General features: G+C 36.5%; 3 protein-coding genes and 1 long non-coding RNA gene across 5 annotated transcripts in view; 2 read left to right on the top strand and 2 right to left on the bottom strand.

The window, feature by feature from the left end:
- Positions 1-495: 495 nt before the first annotated feature.
- LOC125491172 lies at positions 496-2,647 on the bottom strand. The gene has a single exon (XM_048632458.1). It carries the CDS (start codon positions 2,531-2,533, stop codon positions 1,346-1,348), a length of 1,188 nt encoding a protein of 395 aa, XP_048488415.1. The 5' UTR covers positions 2,534-2,647; the 3' UTR covers positions 496-1,345.
- A 7,763-nt stretch (positions 2,648-10,410) lies between these two features.
- Positions 10,411-15,809, top strand: LOC119691179. The gene is made up of 2 exons (XM_048632457.1): positions 10,411-10,805; positions 11,450-15,809. Exon 2 carries the CDS (start codon positions 12,017-12,019, stop codon positions 14,516-14,518), a length of 2,502 nt encoding a protein of 833 aa, XP_048488414.1. The 5' UTR covers positions 10,411-10,805; positions 11,450-12,016; the 3' UTR covers positions 14,519-15,809.
- A 715-nt stretch (positions 15,810-16,524) lies between these two features.
- The window catches only part of LOC105380640 (anoctamin-6), a 99,146-nt gene continuing 88,673 nt past the window's right edge, over positions 16,525-26,997 (top strand). Inside the window, exon 1 of one of the 2 annotated variants that reach the window (XM_038121799.2) lies at positions 16,525-16,677. The gene's annotated coding sequence lies outside the window, so the exon portion shown is untranslated. The remainder of the gene's footprint in view (positions 16,678-26,997) is intronic. The other variant, XM_011550232.3, reaches the window with a different exon arrangement.
- Positions 25,627-26,245, bottom strand: LOC125491174. Its single transcript, XR_007268166.1, has 2 exons — positions 26,010-26,245; positions 25,627-25,719 (listed from the first exon to the last, which is right to left on the bottom strand). It is a non-coding gene; the product is annotated as an uncharacterized LOC125491174 (long non-coding RNA).

Genomic DNA, 26,997 nt, shown 5'->3' with positions numbered 1-26,997 from the left:
TAATCCAGGTGATGTATTCTTTCGCGAGTTCAAACTATTTTCAAATTCGTGGAAAGTAAATTTTTGTATAAGAAAACTTGATTTAATGTCTGAATTATGAAGTTCAAAATAGGTGTTTAATTCATGAATATGTAAGCCGGTTTCTGTTAACTTATCAAAAAATCCATCAATGAATTTGTCTGAATAAGATTTATTGGTAGCTTTTCTGTGTTTAAACATTTTAATGTAATTCCATATTTTACTTATCGGTGTAGTTCTATTAAAACTGTTACATAGTCTACTCCATCCATTTTTCTTTTCTTCTGATATTGTTCTTTTTTTAATAGCATTTAATCTTTGATATTTTACAAAATTTTCTATTGTAGGATTACTTCTATAATACTTCAAAGCTTCATAAGAGTCTGTAACACTTTTTTCACATCTATCGTTCCACCAAGGAGCTGGTAGTTTACTTTTGTATGAGCTAGGTTTTGTAAATTTCCTAACGCATTCTTCTTTAAGAGAGTTTAACTTGTTACAAAAATATTCATAAGTTTCTAAAGGATTATCACTATTAATGGTAAAATTTGTAAAAAAGGACTTAGAAAGTTCGTGGTATTTTTGCCAGTTTGCTTTACTGTACATAAATTTATCTATTGGAGGATTTATTTGATATCTATCAATTGAAAGTGCAATAGTAATGATCACAGGAAAGTGGTAGCTACCCATATTGTCATCGTGAACAGTCCAATCACACAAGGGTGCAATGGCTGAGCTGGTAAAAGCGACATCTATAGCCGACGGGTTTCGATTAGGATAATTAATAGTAGTAAAATTACCATCGTTAAGGATACATAAATCCAATTCATCTATAACATTGTATAATTGTTGTCCTCGTCCTTTAGTGGATAAGCACCCAAAAGCAATATGGTGAGCATTAAAATCACCTGATACTAAAATAGGTTTAGGCAGATATCTAATTAAATTACGTAATTTATTAATTCTAATATGACTACTTGTAGGTGGACAATATACACATAATAGAGTTAGTTCTCCACATCCTGTAGAAATTGATATAGCTATTGTTTGAATATCTTCATAAAAGACAGTGTTAATTAATTTGTATTTGAAATAAGGACGAATTAAGATGGCAACACCACCATGCTCATTTTTTGCATTTTTAAAGTGAAGATTGTAACCGGGTATAGAAATATGTTGGTTCTCCTTAAACCATGTTTCATTTAATAGGCAAATATCAAGATTTTTTTCCTGTAGAAATTTTATAAGTAACGGCTTTTTGTTATTTAAACTTTGAATATTAAATTGAGCTATTTTGAGTTGTGTTATGTTCAAGTTATTATCCATATTAGGTTAGGTTTTTAAATAATAATTCTTTGATAAATGACGTAGTAATAGGATTATCGTCACTCTTATTACCCAGTTGTATTAGGGTGCTCACTATGACGTTAACTAGGTCATCATTGTTGATTAGCTGCGTCTTTAAGTCAACAGCCTTAGGCGAAAAGTCTTGTGAGACAGGTTCGTTACCTTTTTGTTTATTTTTATTTACATTGTTAGATACACTTTGTACAGACTTGTTTACATTCTTATTATTAAACTTATTACTATTTACATTTTGAGTTTTATTTACAGCTGGTAGAGGTGGGAAGTTTACTTCAAGTTCTAGTTGTTTACTGGCAGCAGCGCTAGCATATGTGATTTTGCTCTTTTTTTCCATAATCTTTTTTAATTTAATTGGGCATGACTTTGAAATAGCCAAATGAGGCCCGCTGCAATTACAGCAGCGAACCTCATCCGGTGTGCTGCATTCTTTGTAATGGTGCTCACCAGCACAGCAGCTGCAGCGCTGCTTGCCATTGCACACCTTTGCCGAATGATTGAACTTAAAGCACCTAAAACATTGCTGTAGTGGTGGTATGTAGTCAAATACTCTATAGGAAAATAGGTCATATTGGACATGGTCTGGTAGCGAGTTTGACAGAAAGGTCAAACTAACTGTTTGCAGTGGGACCCTTTCTTGCCCTACTTTTTTCGTGAATCGTCTTATTGCTATGATCTCACTTGTGCTTGAGAGCTTGTTGTACAGCTCTTTGTTGGATATGTTCGTTGGTACAAATCGAATTATTCCAGTTTTCTCAATCTGAGCCGCTGGAATATAAGCCCTTAATTGGTGTTTAGCCAGGAATGTAGCGTTGGTAATAAAGTTATTCGCATTGTTGGATTGTTTGAAAACAGCCGCAATTTTGTTAGCGTTAACTCGGTGAATGCCAATTACCCCCTTAATGTCCGTCGTGAATATATGGTTCAAATATATTGGACTTTTGTTTCCCAATTTGTCCTTTTTATCCGCACTTTCAACAAACACTTTGAACTCAACGTTTGTAGAATTGTCTGGATATAGTCTTACATAGTTTTGTTTTAAAAATGGACTGTACGAATTATTGTCTACATCCTCACCGCCGCCGCTACTCTCCGCAGGTCTCTTTTTTTTATTTACACTGGCACTACTCGGGTCCCCTTCATTTCCATCCATTTTATATACATTTATTCACAATATTCACACTTAATTTACAATATTTATAATAAAATTTAAATTTTTGAAAATAAAATTTAAAATAGGCGCCCTTTCTCTTTCCCGCCAAAAAAGAAAGTCTAATGTCAATGAAATTGAACTGTCAGTGTCACTAGACAGAGTAATGTATACGTCGCTAGCTCAGAATAATAATAATAAAGTTAAATATAATGATAAACTCGTCTTTTCATGTTGAGTGGCTGTGGTTATTAGCAGTATCTGGCCAATATTTAGGCTTCTCCTCCAAGTACCTCCTTTCCTTTCTGTCTCCTCCCGTCCAAACTTGCGAGGCTGTTATTATTCTGATATAAAGCATTATGGGTACCTTTGGGTGGGGTGCAACAGAACGCCACCAACATTTGTAAATATGTATATGTCGCAGTCATCTGGTTTAATCTCCTGTTTGATTGAACCGCTAGCCCGTTCATTGGATGACGCTACTCAGTTGAATGACTAAAGAACAACTCGTCAAGTGGTTGACTGTAACGTCCAACGTCTTGACTGAACGTTATTCAGCGAAGTCGTTAAATGGGATATAGTATTGCAACTTTGTAATGTCTGGTTACCCCGCAAGGGAGTGCATTGGTACAAGGCGTGAGTGCGTGTTTTTTTTTTATTTTTTTATTTCTACCCTTTTCTTTTTTAGATTTTAACACACGTGCAGCTTTAGGAATATCAAACGCAAACTTTGATACAAGCGTGAGAGAGTGACAATGACAAATTCATTGACAACCACAGAACTTGCAGAACACACATCGTAATATTCGTAATAATAATATACAGTTCTCCCATATTAATAATCATAATATTACTCTTCCACCATTTTACGAAGCCTCCACCATTCATTAAGGAGGAAAGAAATGGTGAAAGTACAAGTTTACTTAAGCACGACCGTAATCCAAGTTCAATTTACTGACAATAGTATCCCAAGTAACATTTCATTCGAGCTTAGGTTGTAAGAAATGCCTTTAGGTTTTATAAGAGTTGTGAAAAGGTTAATGCTTTGCTATCTGGTCATATTGAGTACTTGAGAATGATTAATAAGTCCTAAAACCAATTGATTATTAATACAACCTTGGAGCTGCTGATAAGAGTTTAAATTAACGTTATTTTAACTATTATTTCAAGAGCATATAGTTCTAGGATCTTATAGTTGTGGTAGACTCCTGATAAAGTTCTAGAAAAGCTAGCATTTATGCTAAAGTGAGAGCTTAAGGTTAAATTTTTAACCTCGATACAACCATAAAGTTATGGAATGTTGAAATCACTTATAAGTAATTTTTAAAACCTATCTTAAACCTTTAGGCTGATGAGAGTTGTCTAGGCAAACAAATTAGGACTACTTGGTTAAAACCAAAAGCATTAAGCACTGCGAATGAGCTAAAGGCATGATTTAAGTCTTTCAAGAATATTTTAAAGCTAAAGGCATCCTAAAAATATGGTTAATGCTTTTTAGTAATTTCCTAACGGCCGCCATATTTTTTAACTGAAATAAAAGAAATACTTAGCAAAAAGATACATTTTAATTAATTAGGGGAAAATTCAGTAGCGTGTGCTATACTATTCCAAATATATGTTTTTTTTTTATATAGACAGTACTTTTATTTCTAACTAGCTGTTCCCGCGAGCTTCGCTTCGCCTTAAAAAGTTTTCCCGTGGGAATTCCGGGATAAAAAGTAGCCTATGTTCTTTCTCAGGGCCTAGACCATATGTATACCAAATTTCATTCAAATCCGTTCAGTAGTTTTGGCGTGAAAGAGTAACAAAAAGACAGACAGACAGACACAGTTACTTTCGCATTTATAATATTAGTTTCTAATATAACTTTACACCAAACATAAAATTTTATGTATTTTTTTAAATTAAAATATCTTCAAATCTATTATTTACAAAAGGCCCGTCACGTATACAGAACTATTATCCTAAAGTATCACGATAAAGTGCTAGTCGCACAAGTTTTTCATATTTCTTGACTTCAGCCTAACTACTTACTGTATTTTTTATTAAAACAACACTTACAAGTTAGCCATTTTGAATCTTGGAAAGTGTCAGGTATAATGGCGCCATTTATTATAATTATTATAAAATCTTACACAGAAACATTTTAAAACCCGAGAGTCCTGGAAAGGCATTACAAATATCCATCAAATATGTTTCAAGTTATAGTAGAGTTACATCCAGGACTAATTTAGAACTTAAAAGCTGTCTTCCAAGGTTATGTTAACGTTAAATTAAGGTTGTGAAGGTTATATTTAGGTTCTGTGTAATTAGATCAAAAGGTTCTGGGTTTGAGCTATAGGTTTTGCTGTAGCTCTCAGAAAGGTTCTAAAACGTGGGCCCTTTTTGCACTCAGGAGGTTAATATTAGGTTAATATGACGTTATTGAGCCTTCTAAGACTTACGAGTAGATTTCCATACAAAGGTTCTAGAACCTTTTCAAAACCTTTCTAAAACCAAAAATGTTACTTGGGAAATGCTACACAAACCAAAGTTCGATTTGCTACCCATGTTAGCATATCTATACAAAAGAGCGTAAAAATCTAAGTATGTTTGTATTTCTTTCATTAAAAAAAATGAAATTTTCGTTAAACATGTATCATAAAATGAAATTCGTAAAATAAAAGACGAAACGGTAATTCACCTAGCCATAAACAACCACACTCTAGAAGTTCGTAATGTTCGTATTCTATTTACGTGTTGACGAAAGCGAAAAAAAGTGATATCGATATAGTTCGGTATATTTATGTTTTTACGTGCTGCATTGCTGCATTTCATCCTAACTAATCCTAACTAATATTATAAATGCGAAAGTAACTGTGTCTGTCTGTCTGTCTGTCTGTTACTCTTTCACGCCAAAACTACTGAACGGATTTGAATGAAATTTGGTATGCATACCCTGGGAAAGAACATAGGCTACTTTTTATGCCGGAATTCCCACGGGAAAACTTTTTAAGGCGAAGCGAAGCGCGCGGGAACAGCTAGTAATAAAATAAATGATTAAAAATAGTATTTTTTCATAGTTATCCATTATGATTTGTTGCAAAGCTGAATTGCCGTATTACTTGATACGGTAATGAAAAGCCTGCCGTATGCCGTAAAATCTGAAATACATCATGGAATGCCGTATATTACGGCAATTGCCGTATCAATCGCAACACTGGTCCGACACAACACAAATGTTCTTATTATAATACTTTTCAATTTAGTAGGTATACCTACTACCTAAAGATCTATGCATAATTTATAGATTCAAATATTGATCTGCTGAAATACTCATCAGTAGCTCACAGTTGGTGATCTCTCCACCACGCAATACTAAATACATCTCACAATGTTTACCCGGTTTCAGACAGGCGCAAAAAATCGTAATAAAAGCATTTTTCCTGAAATAAATATGGTTTCAGGCAGTCTACATCCATAATATGTCGAAATGAAAAATGCTTTTATTGTGTATCTACCGCGAAATACAATCAATGTAAATTTTTTTTTTTTTAAATCATGGCCTATAGCGTAGTGGTTAGTGACCCTGACTACTGAGCCGAAGGTCCCGGGTTCGATTCCCGGCTGGGGCAGATATTTGTTTAAACACAGATATTTGTTCTCGGGTCTTGGATGTGCCCGTAAAATGGCATTAGGCTCGCCCCCTATTACATTGGGACTAAAACATAACACTGGCGAAAAGTGGGTGCAGCAATGCACCTCTGCCTTTCCCGCAAGGGAGTACATTAGTACAAGGCGTGAGTGTGTGTGTGTGTTTTTCACAAAGAACTAAACAAATAAGACTTATACATTATTCAACAACAAAAAAACTGATGATTTTTTATGTATAGAATATGGGTCAAACCAATCAAGAATGATTCAACGTCCATCTTTCCGTCCACTTTGTTGGTCCAAGTGTGTGCGAAGACGAGCGTCAAGGCTCGATTACGCCGAGGCAACAACGTGCAACAGTGCCGCATGCTACATATTGTGGCATGCAGCACCTTGTGGCATGCTACAAATAGAAAGCATTTGCGGCATATATGGCATAGGGAAGCCTATTTTACGCCGAGGCAACATCGTGCCTGGGTAATTTCTTAAGCATTGGAGCGTACTTGTTTGATCGAGGGGATACATACACCATAGAATATGGCTGATCAATTAACTTTAACAGCAGCTTATTTAGTACTACAAAGCCATGCAGCTAAATAACGGAAGAAGAAACGTTGGTGCAAAAGAAGATTACTTCAGAATGGCCCACGGACTAGTTTACTAACAAAAATTAAGGCAGACGATGGTGCCTTCTTTAAAAACTTTACCAGAATGTCAACTGAGGACTTTCAACATTTACTACAACTAATTGCACCATATATTCAAAGAGAGGACACCAACTACCAAGATAGCATTTCACCGAGAATGCGCCTGCTAATCACATTAAGATTTTTAGCCACCGGTGATTCATACAGGTCTCTAATGTACTTATTTGAAGTATGTTCTACAATTTCTCTCATTGTCCCAGATGTATGCGAGGCTATTTCAAAAGTATTGGAAGATTACATAAAGGTAAAAATAATATATAAGTACTTACCTAGTCATTTAGTGTGGATGCCTAAAGGTTGTAAGGTCACCTAGGCCAAACGCGTAGTTCATTTTGTTCATTTTTCAAAAAAGGTTGACAACATCTGGATTTATCATAGGGTAAATGCGTCATTGAAAATTTAACGCATTTCCCCCATTTCTACTAAATCCCTTGTGAATGCGTCACTTAGTTTTCATTTTTTTTAAAACAATAAATAAAAGTTAAATATTGGTGGACATTACTTGATTGATCAAGGTATTCCACCAAAACAGATTGACTTTCATCATCCCTATTTCTATCTATTGTCTCATGTTGATTGTCATATTGTTGGCAACACCAACACTAAGATTTAAAAACTTAATAATGTATTTCCGTTTCCTGCTGGTTTCTTCTGCCATATTGTACAAACTATACGTGTGTGTGTGAAATTAATAAACAGTGCTAATAATATAAAATACGTGTTTTCAAATAAGTACAACCACTAACTATCATCAGGACCTTAACTCAAATCCAGCCGTCAGTCTACATTATCGATATTTCCATGGTCCTTCGAACAATAGTTGAGGACTGAAAAGGTTGCAGCAGCCCCAGTCGCCATCACCTGAAGCTACGCTTAATTAAGGCGTTAATTCATCCATATATCGATGGAAGTGCTTGGAGGAAGAAAACAACGTGACGTATAAAAACTGTGCAACACCACACCTACAATAGTGCCATACATTCTCGTTGTCTACAATAGGTCTCATTTTCTCTGGTTACCCACAGCGAGACATTACAATAGGGAATATGCGTAATTTTTTTTTATACTTTTATTGGATAGTTGTACATCACTTTATTATAGTAAAAAAAAAATTCAACGCCAAAATAAGTAATTTAAGGTATTTTAAAGAAAGTTAAAAAATTACAACCATCACGACCACTTTGAAATTCCCGTCAGGATGGCGGGCTGTCGTGACGTCATAATCGTTTAATTTCACGGCTCAGAATAATGTCCCGTCAGTCGGCATAGATTTTTTACCTAATCAAGTAATCACAGAGTACTTTTGTATTTTCAACAAACCAATGTTGTCATGGTAACAAACGAAAAAGGAAGTGGATAAAGTGTGATCAGTGGCTGTTTTGTAATGGTAATAAAGTGTGACCAGTGGCTGTTTTGTAATGGGAGCTCGTAAATAGCTGCTAGTAGCTCTTTTGAAATGGGAGCGCGCAAACCAGAGGACCTTTGTACACAATATTACCCTATTATGGCAATATGAATATAAAGTAATATTTGTATTGTATGTAAGTACTTACTGTAACTTTGGTTCTCAGTAAGAGAGACTAGGGTTAGTGGGTCATTCTATTCTATTATCTGTGGGGGAGTAAGAACCTGCACCTGGCTCTCTTGAATGGAACCATTGTGCATATCTCAAAGGTCTAAACCCCCTTATCTAAACTATCGAATAAGAGTATAAAAATATATGCATATTTCCTAATATTTGGGCACACGGCTCTCGACTTTTCAATAGTCTTTGCTGTCCTTTTCCGCAGCTGGCCACAGTTTACTCGTTCATACTGCGTAATAAATTTAATGTGTCCAGTTCTTCTGATTACGATAATTCTTCCATAACTTAATTTAGAAAAAAATAACAACTTTTGAAATATACTAACGACTGCCATTATAACCTAAAAGTAGAAAGAGCAACTTGTGTCATGTTCATGTCATAATACTTACAATACAAATTTAATTTTATTGTGTTGCAATATGGAGCATATTTGAGTGGCTCGTTGACTAGCGAATGGCTGTTTACGCCTCATTACAATAGAACAACTAGTGGCAGCCCATACACTACCAACAAAAAATATAAAAAGTCCTAATCTTTGCAAACAAACAAGCATATCAAACAAGAAGTGGAGAGGTTATAGGAGGCTAGGATCTACTCGTATTGGAAGAATTTTTATGTGATCCATCGTATCTGATCACAACGAGCATCACAAATACTCGGTGACATTAACATTTCTTTGTTTACACTTGACATTTATTTAACTATACGCAAACGCAAAGAAGTTATTATTCTGAGATTGATATTTAAAGAATTATGACGTCACATCCGCCCTAAGAAGATGGGTGACGTTTCTCGGAAGTTAGAATTTACCGAAGTTTTTTTGTACTTTTCAACTTCATTTACTTGCTCAAAAATAAATTATAATCAAAAATAATGATGGAGTCGTAGTTATGAAACAACAAAGTTTATTATAAATAATATTTGACCTTTATTTGAACCACTTGCATATTCCCTATTTGCCGCCCTTTTTCTTGTGCTGGCGCGCCAACGTAAATCAGATTCCGATATTCAACATACGATCGAACATTAAGAAACAAATGCAACTAGTCTATGGTCAACTCATCGAGCCAATCCGGTGCGAGAACTCCGTTTCCTGACGTCGCGGTCGAGCCGAACGAAGCCGAAGCAACCCCGGACGCAGCCGAATGACGTATTTTTTTTCGAGTAATTTCAACTTCAACACAACAAGTCAACAACGCCGCCATTACTGTTTCTTTGCTTCATTTCGATGTGTATGTAACGCCGGTCTGATTTAAAAGTGTATTTCTGATTATACAGTTACATAATATTACAATTTTGTTTTGTCTACATCAAGTAACTAATAACTGATTACTGCATCGTGACTGTTGTGTCCCCATTATTGTAAATCAAAGCTAAGCGATGGACAACGAAGGTACGTTATCTGTTCTTATAAACCAAAGGGGACAGGTCAAGGGTTTGATCACTAAACTGTACAATTATTTCGTTGACTTGTCTCCGGATACTTCTCTGTCGCAGGACGCCCTGACTGTAAAAGAAGAGCGGTTAAAACAACTGTTTGGCCGCTATGAAAATTACAACCTACAAATTATCGGGTTAGATCCAAGCGACAGAGAAGATTTCGATGCTTTTGAAGATAAATATGTGACGACTCTGGCTAAGATAAAATCCATGTTAAGGGCCAACGCCCTCAGTGAACCTAAAATACCTGTAGTAACCTCAACACCCACTGCATTGCCACAAATATCAGTGCCTATATTCACTGGCAAGTACTCCGATTACAAAACATTTATAGGACTGTTCAATTCACTTGTTGACAATAACAGAAACCTCGAAAATATCCAAAAGTTTTATTATCTGAGATCATTTGTTAGTGATGAGCCATTTGACCTGATTAAAAATCTGCCAATGATAGCCGAGAGTTATGATGAGGGACTCAAAATTATCCATGCTAGGTACGATAACCAATACAAAATCAGTAACGAACACTTGAACATGTTATTGGATTTACAACCAATATCAAAATCCACTGCTAGCAACATAAGACAATTTGTGTCGAATGTCAAACAACAGCTAGCAGCCTTGAAAAACCTCGACTGCAAAGTAGATGAATGGGATCCACTGGTTTTATGTGTGCTGTTGAGAAAGCTTGATCTTATATGCAATAGGGAGTTTCAGTTGACGCTTGACTTGCAACCATCTGTGGATAAACTGATTGCGTTTTTAGAAAGGCGTGCCTCAGCTCTCGAGAACTCCGAGCAGCCTCATTTAGAGAGGACAAAGATGACATGTGGCATCGGGGTAGCAGCCAGCGAGGAGCCACCAGATTCCAGCAAGCCTTCCAGCAAGTCTCCAGCGGCATGCCAGATATGTAAGTTACCACACAAACTATTTATCTGTGGCAAATTCAAGTTAATGTCTATCTCTGAACGACTCAAGCATGTTACAGAGAACAAACTATGCAGTGTATGCCTCAACAAACATGCACAAAAATGCAGATACTTCTTTAAATGTAGTTTCTGTAAAAAAGGGCATAACAGTCTTTTGCATCAGGATTCACAGTCTCCAAAGTCCACATCACCAGTGACGCTGCTGTCCAACTCTTCAAGCACCCAAGTACTGCTTCCTACAGCCAGAGTGAAGCTAGTTGGGACAGATGGCACAGTAGTTTATGCAAAGGCCCTGCTGGATAGCGGGTCCCAGACCTCTTTTGTAACCGCCGAGCTAGTGGAATTGCTAAAAATTCAGCCAAGAAAGGTCAATTCTGGCGTAATAGGTATTGGAAACTCGGCTAGCAAGTTGAATGAGTGTGTTGACATTAAACTACATTCTTTGACACACAACTTTAACATAAATGTAGTATGCTATGTTTTAGACAAGATAACATCGAAGTTACCTCAAGCCCCAGTGGACATGTCCAAACTTGTGCTCCCACCGAATATCACACTGGCTGACAGGGATTTCGGTGTGCCCAGCGACATACACATACTCATGGGAGCTGATGTATTTTTTCAGGTGCTCCTGCCCCTTGAGTCCACGAGCTCCGCTACAGTTTCACCACACAATGCACACCATGGGAGTCTGCCGGCACCAACTATAGTTAACACCAAATTTGGACACATCATAGCTGGTAACACATATAATCATTCATACTCTCTGCCCTTGGAAAAGCACTGCCTGTTCTGTAAAACCTGTGATTCAGACATCACTGAAACTATTTCAAACTTCTGGCAAGCTGAAAGCGACCCTGAAGTCTTCACTGAAAAGTTTTCTGAACACAACACTTGTGAGCAAATATTCAAGGAGAATGTAAAACTTGAGAATAACCGCTTTGAAGTTGCCTTGCCATTAAAACTGCCACTTGAATCTGTAAATGAAACGTTAGGTGACTCACTTCACTTTGCTTTAAAAAGGTTTCATAACCTAGAAAAAAGGTTACAAAAGGATAGTCAACTAAACGATCTGTACAAAAAGTTCATTGCTGAATACTTGGCACTTGATCATGCTTCAGTAATTAACATTGAAGACTATGATCTCGGTAGGGATCCAACATACTTTTTGCCTCATCATCCTGTAATCCGCATGGATAAGCGAACAACCAAGTGTAGGACGGTATTTGATGGTGGGATGCTAAGTAATAAAAAGGTCTCTCTCAATGACTTGCAGTTAAATGGTCCAGTAGTACAAAGGGACCTATTTGACATAGTGATACTATTTCGTTTAGAAAAGTACATAATAATCTCTGACATAAAACATATGTTTAGGGCAATATCACTGAAACCAGAGCATCGTCCACTACAAATCATTCTGTGGAGGGATTCTCCAGACAAGCCCATAGATTGTATACAGCTTAAAACTTTAACATATGGGCTGAAGAGCTCATCCTATCTGGCCACCCGTTGCCTCATTGAGTTGGCGGAGAGGTATGGTGATGAATTTCCTAAGGCTGCCTTTGTACTAAAAAATCAAACTTATGTTGATGATATCCTAGCAACGGCTGATACTCTGGATTCATTGATCGAAACCAAAAAACAGATCTGCAGTCTATTAGAACTTGGGGGTTTTCAACTACATAAATGGTCTTCCAATGCACCTCAAGTACTGCATGATATCCCAATTCAAAATCAATACTTTGATAAGGTTGACTTACAAGAAGATAATGTTTGCCTGAAAACGTTAGGTATCAACTATGATATAAAATCTGATTCTCTAACACTTTCTGCACCAAGGCTAGAAAAGAAGGTGCCTGCAACCAAGCGTGAAATACTTAGCTTTATAAGTAAATTCTTTGACCCAGTCGGGCTAGCAGGACCCATCGTCGTAGGCGGCAAGGCAATTATGCAAAAGGTTTGGAAGGAGCATGTTGGTTGGGACTCTCCCCACAGTGACCCCCTAATGAAGGAGTGGAATGACTTTTATAATAGTTTAAATATCATGGGGCCTATTGTGATCAGCCGCTTCGCTCACTTGGATAATTCTGCATGCATACAACTGGTGGGATTTGCTGATGCTTCAAGCTCCACTGCTTATGGCTGCTGTCTATACCTGCGTGTGGTCGATACAGCTGGTAATGTAAGTATTTCATTGCTCAGTTCTAAATCAAGAGTCAATCCTATCAAAAAGGAGCTTACTGTTCCTAGGCTCGAGCTTAACGCCGCCGTGCTGCTTGCGAAGTTGGCTAAAAGAGTGCATGACATATTGTCGCTAAAAGTAAACGTATGTAACGTCGTGCTATATTCTGATTCTCAAATAGTACTAGCGTGGATCGCAACAAATGTGGTAACGTTAAATACATACGTTGCTAACAGAGTGCTGCTTATAACCCAACTTACCTGTGGTTACACCTGGGCTTATGTAAGTACTGAACACAACCCTGCTGACTGCCTCAGCCGAGGAGTCGCGCCGCACGAGTTGCAGCAACATCCACTGTGGTGGACCGCCTCTCCCTGCCTACACGAGCGTGACTACTTCGTGCCGACATACGAGCCATTTAGCGTCGATGCACTGCCCGAGCTTCGACCATATGCCGAGCTACCTATGGCCATGGTTAGTGTTAACTCAGATAGCATAGACATCAACTGTAATTTCCTAGACAAGTTCTCAAATATAACTAAAATGCAAAGAGTTCTTGCATATGTATTGCGATTCTGTAACAACGCACGCACAAAATCAGTTAAAAGATCAGACCCTTTTTTGACTGCTGCAGAGTTGGATGATTCTATGTCTTATATATTGCTCTACGAGCAACAAAAGTGTATGTCAGATGAAATTCGTCTTCTAAGGGGAAAGAAACCCCTGAAGGACAATTTGATGAGCCTGGATCCGTTTTTAGACGATCGCGGGTTAATAAGAGTTGGAGGCAGGTTGCAAAACGCTAACATATCCTACTCACAAAAACATCAAATAATATTGCCCAAAGACTCTAGAGTCACAAAGTTAATCATCAAAAGCGAACATGAGAAAAACCTTCACGCCGGTCAAAAAATTGTACTATCGTCATTAAATCAAAAGTATTGGTTGTTAAATGGTATCAGAGAAATAAAAAAAGTTATACACAAATGCATAACATGCTTCAAACTAAAAAAGGAATTTTCAGAACAGCTGATGGGGTCATTGCCACACGATAGGGTAAATGTATGTCGCCCATTCCAAAAAGTTGGCATAGACTTTGCTGGACCTATATCAGTCAAGCAATCTACAATCAGACGATCGGTCATATCAACGGGCTACATACGTGTGATAGTTTGTTTCGTAACAAAGGCGATTCACTTGGAAATGGTCTCAGATATTAAAACTGATGGTTTTTTAGCCTGTTTAAAGCGGTTTATTTCGAAGAGAGGACTACCGACTGACATTTTCTGTGATAATGCGTCCACCTTCAAGTCAGCAAAGACTCAGTTACACGAGTTGTTCAAACAGTTCAATACCAAGGAGCATCAATCACTGGTACATTCATTTGCATCAAGTAAAGGTATAACTTTTCACTTCATACCATGCTACAGCCCAGTGTTTGGTGGCCTTTGGGAGTCGTCAAAAGGCATTATTAACCTACGAACAGTTGAGCACAGTGCTATGTCAAATTGAGGCAGTTCTGAACAGCAGACCTTTAGTCCCCTTGTCAGACGATGTTAACGATTATCTATATCTCACACCTGGACACTTTCTAATCGGTACAGCATTAAACTCATACCCAGAGCCAGATGTGTCAGATGTCAATGTAAATCGCCTTAGATTCTGGAAGATATGTACTAATATGCAACAGTCATTTTGGAAAATATGGAACAAGTACTATTTAAATTCATTACAGTCTAGACCTAAGTGGAAAAATGTTCGTGACAACCTACAGATAGGGCAGCTTGTAATTTTCAGAGAAAATAACACTCCACCAATGTATTGGCCTATGGCTAGAATCACTAAAGTATTCCCAGGAACTGATAACTTAGTTCGTGCAGTCGAAGTGCGAACTTCTAATGGACATACACATAAACGGTCCGTCACTCGCATGTGTGCATTGCCTGTTGATGATAATGGTGATAAATAAAAATGTATTTAAGTTAAGTTTTTGTTAATAATAAGTTTATTATATTTTTATCTTCGCACGCTAAACTTTCGTTTAAGGTTTTACATATTATTTAATGCGTGATTATAAATCGTAGCACCTACACTAACCATATTATAATTGTACCTCCTACTACTTGTATTATAATGGCAATAATTAATTACCTTTCCGAATCTTTGCAAAGTATTAGTTACATAAGCTTTATGAACTTTTTCACTATCTCGCCAATGTAATTTTTGTATTTGTGCCTTATCTTGTAGAGTACCATTCATGTACGTCATAGCATAACTAGTCTATAAGCTATAAATTAATATGTTATTGTTTTGTTTTGCTGGCGAAGCGCTAGCGTTTTTATTTTGAGCGTACTTGTAAAACGTAGAGTACTGTTTTAATAATGATATTCGATGTAAGTTCATAATACTAATTTTAGTTTAAGTTATCCATTGCACAAGTTGCACATAAGTTACTTAACTTTATCATTGCACTACCAATGTAAAGTAAATATTCCTACATGTATAACAATAGACACTCAACATCATTTTGTTATAGTTTTAGCTTAATTATTGTTGTAACTGGTTATGATCCACTTCTTCTTGTGGCCCCCAACATGTTGGCAACACCAACACTAAGATTTAAAAACTTAATAATGTATTTCCGTTTCCTGCTGGTTTCTTCTGCCATATTGTACAAACTATACGTGTGTGTGTGAAATTAATAAACAGTGCTAATAATATAAAATACGTGTTTTCAAATAAGTACAACCACTAACTATCATCAGGACCTTAACTCAAATCCAGCCGTCAGTCTACATTATCGATATTTCCAATATGGAGACTGAATATTAGTATTAAGATCAATATCTGGTGTCGATACTGTTGTTGGTGGCGATGGTATTGATGCCTCATGTGTAATCTGTTAATTGTCGTATACTCCCAAGGCTGCTTTAAATAATACATTATTAATCTCATGTTTGACATATATCTGAGATTTAGATGAAAGCTTTCTTAGGCCCACTTGCGTGGATCACAGGGTTAAAAATATAAACTCAGAGGTAACCATATGTTTGTAACCACACCATCCTGCACTCAATTTCACAAGTGGGGACCACTTGCTACTTTGCGAGATAGTGGAAAAATATAGGAATGATGAGTCAATCATCATAATCAAACATTTCCAACGAATACAAGAATATTGATAAAAACCTTTTCTTTTGACGTAAGCCGGGTTAGCGTCTTTAACCCTCCAATATTGGGGGGTTAAATATTTAACAGTTTATCCCAAGGTTAGCGCTTATATTTCAGCGGTGCAAGACAAATTAATAATGTAACCCTCCTTATGTCAAAATAAATATCTCCGAGTTAATTCGCTAACCCAGGTCTGCGCAAGTGAACCTAAGGCAATTTAAGGTATTCCAATCAAAATAATTATTGACGCAGAGGAAAACAACCGTTATTATTCTTAGATTTTGACACACGTCTACAAACTTAACCTTTTCTTGAATGAGTTATTGATGCTGAAGAAAAATAAACAAGCACGTGACAACTACGACTATGACTTTAATGGTGTCAAAGTTGAAATTGATATTATATATTTTTTTGTATAAGTGATAAGTTGAATATTGTGTTTTTGATTTACTGTGGATGATATTGTCGTAATTCTGTGCGAAGGTTATTGTGTTCGTAAGGTACACTATTTTACTTTATATGGGTTGTTCATAGTTTTGTGCCTTGTCTTGTAGTCCTGCCAGATTATTCGATGGCCACCTATTAGGTAGGTACTTAAGGTAAGGTCATACACCATACCTTGTTATGTGGTACTTGATTACGATACTTTGGTAATCCCCGTAGTTTTTACAAGGGCTAGCGCATACATATCACTTTTAAATCGACTAAACTGTTTCGTCGACGGAGGTCGTATACAACCGTCCATACAATCGATTTATGTTCAATCCCCGTCATAGACGCTGTACGAGCGTAAACATCCTCCAAATTTAACAAAATTGTGTCCAGCTTGATGTTCCGCTAAACATTGTATAAAAACTCTATAAATAACTTCCCTATCTTGACTACGAATATTTTTCTTCATCTTCCTAATTGCAACCAAGCGTAAATTGTTGCTTTTATCTAGACTATCCTAATAATTAATAAGGAAATTCAAAGAACAGCCAACCGCCTATTGCCATAAACAATTGTTATGACTTTTATCTTTTCTAATGGTGCCAGGCTAATCAAAATTTTAGTTCCTCAAACATTAATGTAATGAATTTATAGTTTCACTGTACCTACCTAAACATATTGTTTTATTTATATTTATATTATTCATGGACAAACAAAATATATGTTGGCAGTGACTTAAATATTGTATAAGATTGTGTCAATATTTCTATTAGATTATTTTGATTTGCTAGTAATATTCCGAAGGCTGGCATCACAGTTAAACTCCGTTCTCTATCTGTTTGTTTCAAGGACTTTGTAGATATAGCAGGACTGAGTACTCGGAACCCAAAAGCGAGCCGAGCAGGAGGGGTAGTAAAGAGGCCGTTTGTCCCTTTCTAATAAGGTGACCACAAAATTTGTGTTACGTGGGACTTTGGGGACGTGTTGTAACTAATAATATATTATTGTGATCAAAAATTGGAAAAAAATATATTTCAGTACTCAGTCCTGCTATACAGGGTGTTAACTTGATTGCGTTGGAGCGGGAAATGGTAGATACAGCTGATGATACTGAACACGACAAGACATTAAAAAACGTATTTTATTTGCTTTAAGCTGACCAACATAAAACAGTTTTATTTAGTTCATTTTAAAATTTCATAGTCACCCTATTCATGTTTAGGTACGTTTGACAGAATGACCATGAACTTGAAAGCCAAGGTCAAGGCCAAAAAAATCAAAGCCAAGGTCAATAAAAAAGTATGCGTGCATCAGCACCACACTTGGAGCCACATCGTCAAGGTACCTACCGAGATTTTGGCTACTCAAAGTACCCAATCCATTGTAGACATTTCATTTTACTCCATAAGTATCACTTTATTGATACACAATTATCTTTTATGAATACAGAACATTTTAATTTTATGCTTCATAACATGGGTCACACGTATTCACAGCACAGCACAACATAAAACGAGATGAGGAACAAGGCTTGGTAATCAAAAGATAGAATTGTAGGTACCTTTTCCCTTTTAGGTAATAATTATTGTAAAAAATGATTGTAATCAAGTAAACAACAATGACTGACTGACAGACTAGATCCACAGAGAAGGTAATGACCATCATAAATACTCAATGGTTAAGATACGCGAGATTGTTATTATTCTACTGGCATTCAAAGTGAGGCCATACTTATTATGAGGATTTCCGTACTATTCGTCATCAAAGACGTCTCAATCGCAAGTACACAACACAAATCGAGATGAGCGAGTGTAAGTAAACCAATTCGTCATTGAAGTAGACCCTGTTATCATCCTGTTATGCATTGTGGTCTTTTATCTTTAGCTGCGTACAGACCGGCCAAACGAACGCCAACGAACGGGTTTTGTTGACCTTCGTTGCTCAATCTGCCCCTGTATTATGTATGATAAATGTCCATCGGTGGGCGTTCGTTGGGCGTTCGTTGGGCCGGTCTGTACGCATCTTTAGGTAATAAAAGAAAAATAAAACGTGGTGAGTATCAAGGGTGAATACTAAACGCTTACCTTATTTTGAGTAAAAAGGTTTAATTATTGTTCTGAGCTCCTAGAAAGTCATAAATTATATTCTGTACGATCTATAAAACTTTATGCACATCAGCTGTTTAATTGTTGATTAGTATGTCATTAATCACCATGAATAATTTCAATTTTATTTAATAATTGTTATTACCTACTGTGTAATTAATTACAATCATAGTTACATAAAATAAATTATGAAAAGTGAAGTTGATAACAAATTTACAGTGTGTGTTCTTTTGCAATCGAATGTCTCATTGGTTATGTTTTTGTGTAGGGTGACCATGTTTTTGATTAAGGTAAAACTTTCCACTTTACTTTACACTTTAAACATAAATATTCGAGATTCTGATGTTTTTTTTCTTAGAAACGTGCTTGGTTAAAGTAATACTAACCCCCATTGACTTATATATTACTAGCGTAAGGACAGGCCCAACCGCTCTAGAAAATGACACCCTCGCGTTGGCCCTAAAACCTCATAAATCTGTCATAATTTGTATGAATTTAGGGCCAGCGCGCGGGTGCCATTTTTCTTTGACAAAACGTTCTGACGGGCGTATCCTTCCTTTTGAAATCATTGCTAACCCCCATTTCCCGCTCAAACGCATTCTACTTAACACCCTGTATATACAAAGGACTTGGTTTGTTTAGACCTGGTCCAGAAGGGGCGTACCAATGCGCGAGATTTGGTAAAGAATTCAGTAGGAAACATGGACTTGAAGGAAAAACGCTTTAGAGTTCGCTCGTTAACTGGACCGTAACAAGGTGACCCTAGTAGTGTCCCTAGTGAGTCGAGAGTCTGGCGTAGTGCACGCGATTTACGCGCGTATTTTGAATTCACGCGATGCTTTTGGACGCGATGTATTGATGTCTAGTACCTCAACTACGCGCGTATGAATTCGCGCGAAACGATTCGCGGCGAATTCGCCCCTTCTGAACCAGGTCTAAGGTTCCGTTTCCTAATTTCCTTCATTACTTACATTATTACCCGACTGCCGAAGGAGGAGGGTAATGTTTTTCGATTGTATGTATATATGTATGTATGTTTGTCTGTTTCTTTATTCCCTCCTGTAGCCTGAAAGGCTTAATAGATTTTGATGTATGAGGTATCGTTAGAAGCGGATTGATTGCGCGATGGTTATAGGCTATGTGACGTTATATTAAAATGTATAAAGCGTCCTCTAGAGGACATAAAGTGATGATCGAAAAAATAATATTTTTCCAACTATGTCGTGTGGGGTATCAAATGAAAGGGCTTGATTAGCATATTACAAAAATATGCATATCGTAGGTATTTAAATCAAAACACTAAAATTATAGGTTTTAATATATTTCACGATATACTTACCCGAGCATTTGATGACCTGTGCCCAAAAATTAAAATTAAAGCTGGGCAAGCCAAATGAGATCGCGGCTGGATTACTTCTGGTATAAAAAAGTCCTGTGAAAGTAAGCGCGAATTGTTCATACGGGTAAAAACGAAGAAAAACGATGATCTTAAAAAAATACAATACATTCTGCCGTGTCCTGAACAAAGTAATCGCTTTTGCTAAGAGGGATTATAATGAGAAGAAAATTGTGAACGCAGACGATAAGATTAAATCAATGTGGAACTTAGGGCCACTTGCAGAAACATATTAAATCTAGATTTAGTGTCAAATGTCGATTTAAGAAACGTCAGTCCATATAAAGTTTGACACTAAATCGAGATTTAACACTAAATCTAGATTTAATATGTTTCTGCAAGTGGCGAACTCTAAAGAGTTTAGGCACGTTGACATGACAGGTGAGGCCTACCCAGATTTTCATAATAATATAATGGTTCTCGTTTAGAAATTATAAAATCTTTCGATATAACAGTGTGGGAAAAGTACAATTGAGATCTCCAGAAATATTTATAAATTTAGTTAATAGTTTAGTGTTAAACCATGTCTTCTTCATCTTAATCTTTGCCACCAAATTACTGTTTGATGAAATATTCTGTCGGCGAATCTTTCGTCGTATCATCCAGCGGAGAAACGTTTATCGGAGGTCCGTTTCAGAATATTTTTTTCACATCCTTATATTTTGCCCTCAGAAAATTTTAAAATTTAGAAAAAAAAGGGGCCGTCCATTAATCACGTGAGGTAGATTTTCTCATTTTTTGACCCCCCCTCCTCGATAACACGTTGATCAAAACCAATATTAATAACACTTTTCCTCGCAATATCTAATTTGTTTGCTGCCGCAAAAAAACCCAAAACCGCCATTCAACCTGGTCGTAAGTAGAGAAGGGGTTAGAAAATGTCATTGCTGCTTGCTGGATGATTTCCGACTCCGAATACAATTTAAAGAAGCCCACCTTGTTTCTCCTGAAAGTAGCAGAAGTTGTGTCGCATCCAGTAAATGAATGAAGGAACAGGATCTGTTCAAACCTACGGTGCTGCATCTCTTGGGTGGACAGTACTAATGTTTAGATTTTCCCTCGTCCGGGTTTCACCATAAAGATATCTCGGGTCGCAGGAGTGGAAGCAATTACATCCTCACCAACGACAGAGTTGTGAGTGGACTGTTCTACAGCAGTCTTCACGATTAGGATGTCAGCGACATCGGTAGCCTGAAGAGTATGTATCCCTTTCCCTTGCGGCTTTATCTTCAGTAAGGAGATGAAGTTAGTTTTGTTGGTAGGATTTGCTTTTTTAAAAAGCCTTCCTGTTTAAAAGGTGTTTGTGTGTCCCATGTCAAATTGATATCGGCTGACCTTTTTAGTCTGTAACGACGCATTTGTTCTTGTGATTTAGTGATATTGGCTTTGTTTGCGGTACCCATCTAACACCACAGTGGGAGTCGAGTAGTCCCAGGATAATGGTGGTCTACGTGATATAACCATTACAAATAGTCACAACCTATGCATCTTTTGGCCAAATAACTCTTGAGTGGAGTATAAATCCTCCATCAACTACTTACAATATTTTTTTATTTCATTGTTATAGAGGCTGTATTTTTAGGCGTGTCGGACAATAATCAGCATATGTAAATATAATCTAAAAGAGAATTATCTAATCTACAAATTCTTTCCTATTCATACTTTTCGTTTGTGATTAGGTTTAGACAATATTTATGATGAAAGATCATGAATATTTTGACGTAAATGTATTTTTTTGTAAATTTCACCTTTTTCCGAGGGTATATTTAGCTCAAAAACGCTTAGGAATTAGAAAAAAACATATGATATAAAAGTTTTAGATAATTTTAAGAATTCTATTTTATTACAAAAAGTTTTTTTTTTAATTTCCTTCTAGTTCTATATTAAGTCCTTTTTCGTTTCCAAACTTGGTATAATTTTCTGACAGCAGTCACTTTTTTTTAAATATTGTTGGTATTGAGTTGAATTTTTCGAAAAAATCTCCTTTTTGCATACATTCATTATACGGTCGCTTTAATTTTTTCTTGTGTTCTTTTTACAAGAATGTGCAGTTCCCCTCCCAATAATGTCAGTTTTTTTCTTGTTCAAAGTCAACGTAAGGTTCAATTCACACGTACCACAACCACACCACAACGACGCCGTGTGGTCGGGCGTATGTTTCGTATTGAAAATGAATAATCCAATTCACGCGTGCCACATGTTGCCGTTGTTATCGACCACCTGCGTAATACGACCACATCGCAACCACATCGCTACTGCAGCGCCACCACCGGCGGCGGCAGCGCAGCCACATCGCCACGACAAATGTATTCTTGCTTTAAATTTCATCTTGAACTATCGAAGTTTAGGATAATCAGTACGGAATTGGCTTTGACTTTTGTTTTCCAATAAAGGATGTACCCAATAAATTCTATTTGGTCGAATACGCTGATTTCGTCGTCTTCTTATTAATAAAAGCCATAACAAGGATAGCTACAACAACCTTTCCTCCATGACTAAGTTCAGCCGTGTTACGTCTACTAAAGCTGGAGTATAACTGCACATGCCTGCGCTCCCTACTGCACACGACCATGCCCACGTGGTTACCACATCGCAACGACAGCGACAAAGCAACCACATCGACCTTTTTGTCGCTACCACAACGCAAGTGCAAAAAGCCGCTGCGACACTATTCACACGTGACCACAGCTTGACTACATTATGTCGCTGCGACGTGGTGTGGTTTGACACTAACACTACATTCATCCCTTTTGGCACATCTCCATCGACTAGTTCCGCTTTTGTTAGTAGTTTCGTGATTGTATCGATATCCCTTCCATAACAGTACCTGCTTCCCCTTTTGACTATTAATGAAATGAAAAGAATTATGAATAATACTTTTAATCTCGGAATTCCCACGGGAAAACTATACGCCTAACTCAATAGCTGGATCAATTTTGAAAATATTAGCATAGAGATAGATTAGGACCTTGGAGAAGGAAATAGAATACTTTTTACCCCGGAATTCTCAGGGTATTGACCTGAGCTCCCCGAGCCTCGGTTCTACAGGACATATAATTATACAGCATCTATGTAATACAAAAAAGTTTTATATTTTGCATAGGTGCACAATTACTGTAATTTTTTATTCATGTAGAAATGAAAACAGAGCGTAGATATGGGTTGGGATGAATGCGCGTATACAGGGTTATTTGTAAGTAGACCTGCATTGCTATCACATAACTCTGAAAGACATTGAACTTTGAAAGAAAGCGCTGTCCAATAGCTATTGCTTTGGTGGTATCACATAACATATGTGAATGGTAGAGTGAACGACTGGCTTTGCCAAACTGAAAGCCATGTGACCGTAAATACACTTGTGCAATATTTGTTTTCAGACATACCGTTGCGTTTTGTTCTCAAATTACATAATAGTCTAGATAGAAAAAAATCAGTCCAGAATAAATTATATTCATTAAATCCTTAAATAAAGATGATATCGAGCGATTATTTATTTTACGAAAATAATTTATTATTTTCAACATAATTATTTATAATGGTTAAACAAACCGCTTTGCTAAATGTCAACACCCAACATAAGCAACTAAGTTTTCGTAAATTTTCGTGTTTTCTTTTATGTAAAGTGTTTTCCACGTGTTTTCCTCTTTGTTTGAAATATATACGAGTAGGTATATACTGCCGGAGCCGGATTTTATGCAAAAAGTAAGTAAAGTTTAGTTTGTACAACATATTTTCATTGTAGAATCATGCTACCTACTTTAATATCAAAATCACTCAAAATTACATTTACTAAATAACTTTCAATAGTGCATCTTTGCCTACCCCGTTAAGGAGCACTATTGAAACAAAGGTATTTCATTAATATTTTTAAAATATGTTAGTGTCTGCCCTTTGATTAGTGCCTGCCATAAAGATGGTTTGAGACGAGCTAGCTCGGATTTTATGTGGTCCATTAAAAATAAGTAATGTAACATATAATTTTTATTTTCAGCTGTCGGAAAGGGTTGGTTAGGCGTTACGTGCTCGGCTCGTGGAGCTGGAGGAGCGTCGGCTCCACCAGACGGAACGTCGCATCGACGTTAGGGCGTGCAAAACCGGTTAACCTGACAATATATCACGGTTTTTCATAACCGGTTTTGAGAGTTCAAAACCGGAAACCGAAAACCGGGTTTTCACCGATTTTGATCGTATTTTTATATATTTTTTTACATACATCAGAAGTTGAACCCATAAACTCTAAAAATAAAAGAATTTGTATATCGGTTGGCACACTGATGGACACTAGATTAATGCTGAAACTCATAAAAAAGAACTAAAATATTGTATGGAAATTGAGTGACGATTTTCTGGTGCACATGCCGGCACTCTGCCTAGGCGCAGTAAAGCAAACACGACGTCAGTGACCGATGTGTGCGTGTGAGTTCACATTTTTTGCTGTATGAAAACTTATTGCTGTGTGAAAAAAAGGTACTCTGGGTGCACATAATTATAACGTTGAAATCTGGCCCAATAAAGCACAACAAGGTGGTCTTCATACTAACTCTAGGAAAAACAGGACTGCATTGACCGTTGTTGAAAATATGGGGACTGCATTCGACGTTATGGAATTTTTCATGAAGTGTTGAGGACGTCAAATCAAATGCAGTCGTGTCCATCAATGAGTTAGGCTTTCTTTCGTTGCGTTGATATGAACAAATCTGTAATACATCAAAAAAACATTCATCATCTTACTGCTACTATAGAGTGGTCGTAAGAATCAGACGATAAATGTTTTTTTTTTTCAAAATCTGCCTGTATGTTTAAAATATACAATTATTTATGATAACAGAACGATATAAAAACACCATTAAGGTGCCACACACTTTTTTAGATGTGATAACAGTAAGTACTATGATAATTCTTATTTAACTTTTTTTCCTGTTCACTAAATTATTAATTTGTCATATGGTTGATTAAAAATAGGTAAGTATATCATAAAAAATGTTTTATTCGTATGTTTTGTGGATATCTCTATCTAAGAATATGGGTTCCTTGTTTAATTAGTACTGTATGACAAAAAATATTTAAGTAATATCAAAACCGGTGAAAAACCGGTTACCCGGTTTTGAGGCTAAAAACCGAAAATTCAAAACCGGTTTTGAAAACCTTCCGGTTTTGCACGCCCTAATCGACGTTGAGGAGCGTCGGTTGGCTGTGGAGACGCAACAACCCGCCGTGGAGGAGCGACGACTCGCCTTTGAGCAGGAACTAGGAACGCCAACTCGCCCCCTAAAACATGATAATATATACTATACTTACTGTGATTTTTATTATTTAATTGTAATATTGCTATAATATACTGTGATTTTTATGTAGATCCATGGTAAATTATTATAAATACTGTTTAGATAATAAATGCAACAAATTAATACATACTTAACTGTGATTTTTATGTAGATCTAAGGTAAATTATTAAATTGCCATGTTTAGGTTATAAATGCAACAAATGAATTCATAATATTATAGGTACTTTTTTAATGCGAGAGGCCTGTATAGTTAGGTGATACTAGGCCACAATTTTTTTCTGGTAAGTACATTCCATTCCCATAAAAGGCAACAGCAGCAAGAATCTAAAAAAAAACAAAAAAAAATATTAAGATAAGTTAAACAGATTTAATATGTTCCAGTGTTCTAAAATATTCTTAGTGAATCGGTGACTTTTAACAGTATACAGTTGGGCAAGGGTTGAAAGGAATAGCCAGAAAAAGACGAAATTAGTCTGTTTCGCGCCGATGAAATATAAATAACAATAATAAACAAACAAACACTCACGCCTTGTACTAATGTACTCCCTTGCAGGGTAGGCAGTAATATAATTCTATGAATACGGGGGTAAAACTTGCCGAACATATATACGCACCTTTAAATCAGCTGCTTATTCGCACAACCTGCTAAATTGTAGTCGGGTGAGCCTAATTTTTTTTCTGAACTCCTCGTCGGGTAGATTAAGTGGCTCACTGCCTGTCCTAAAAATTTTCGGTTTATTGCCAATTCCCTCTTCAGGCTTTCGTTTTCCATCAATGCTATCAACAATATATGTGCCATCACAACACAGACACAATCCAAACACTTAGTACCTAAATATTGAAAAATATTTGTTGAAAAACTTTGAAAGAAGTTGTTTAAGAGCAACTTCCTTCAATAGCAGAAATCGAAGGAAATAATTATTTCAAATCCATGGATATCAAAGACAGAAATGTTACGTGATACGATTTAAGCCCGTCACAGACCTAGCTATAATATATATTATAGCAAGCTACCATACACTAAGAAATATATATTTTGTCATTTAATTGATGGTCGTCGTAGTGTTCGCATGTATTTTGTGATTAAGGGTGTTCTTATTTCTAAATAATAATAATTATGAATTCAACAAGCACATTGTTAATGTACTTAATCGACAGTTCTTCAGAAGACGATTCCGCAGCTGCTTTCGATATGTTAGTTGCCCGGTCAGGCACAAAAACTAGAACCAAATGGATCGAATCACATATCAGAAATGAACAAACTCGTGGCAAATTTAATTTGTATCGCGAGTTATCCTCAACAACATTTGCCCAATATTTTAGAAGTTCAAGATCGTCATTTCTAGAGCTACATGAATTGATTAAAAATGATATAAAAAAGGATACGATTTTGCTCAAAAGTATTAGTTCTGAAGAACGTCTGGCTGTGTGTTCAAGGTAAGAAGAAAATTAATACAACAACAATTCTGTACCCCAATATTTAGCACCAATAAAATTGATTAGGACCATATTAATTAAACTTACTCCAAAACCGAGATACCCAAACAATAACGGATAAAAAGGGAACAATGAATAAAAATTCGAATTATGATGTAAAAAAGA

This window comes from Plutella xylostella, chromosome Z, assembly GCF_932276165.1.
Source record: "Plutella xylostella chromosome Z, ilPluXylo3.1, whole genome shotgun sequence".
NCBI classification, from domain to species: Eukaryota; Metazoa; Arthropoda; class Insecta; order Lepidoptera; family Plutellidae; genus Plutella; species Plutella xylostella.
Note: the sequence above shows the minus strand (reverse complement) of the source record. Positions and strands in the feature narration are given on the sequence as shown.

Excerpts from the sequence above, each read along its gene's own strand:
- LOC125491172 (XM_048632458.1), bottom strand. The coding sequence starts at position 2,533 with ATGGATGGAAATGAAGGGGACCCGAGTAGTGCCAGTGTAAATAAAAAA.
- LOC119691179 (XM_048632457.1), top strand. The coding sequence starts at position 12,017 with ATGGATAAGCGAACAACCAAGTGTAGGACGGTATTTGATGGTGGGATG.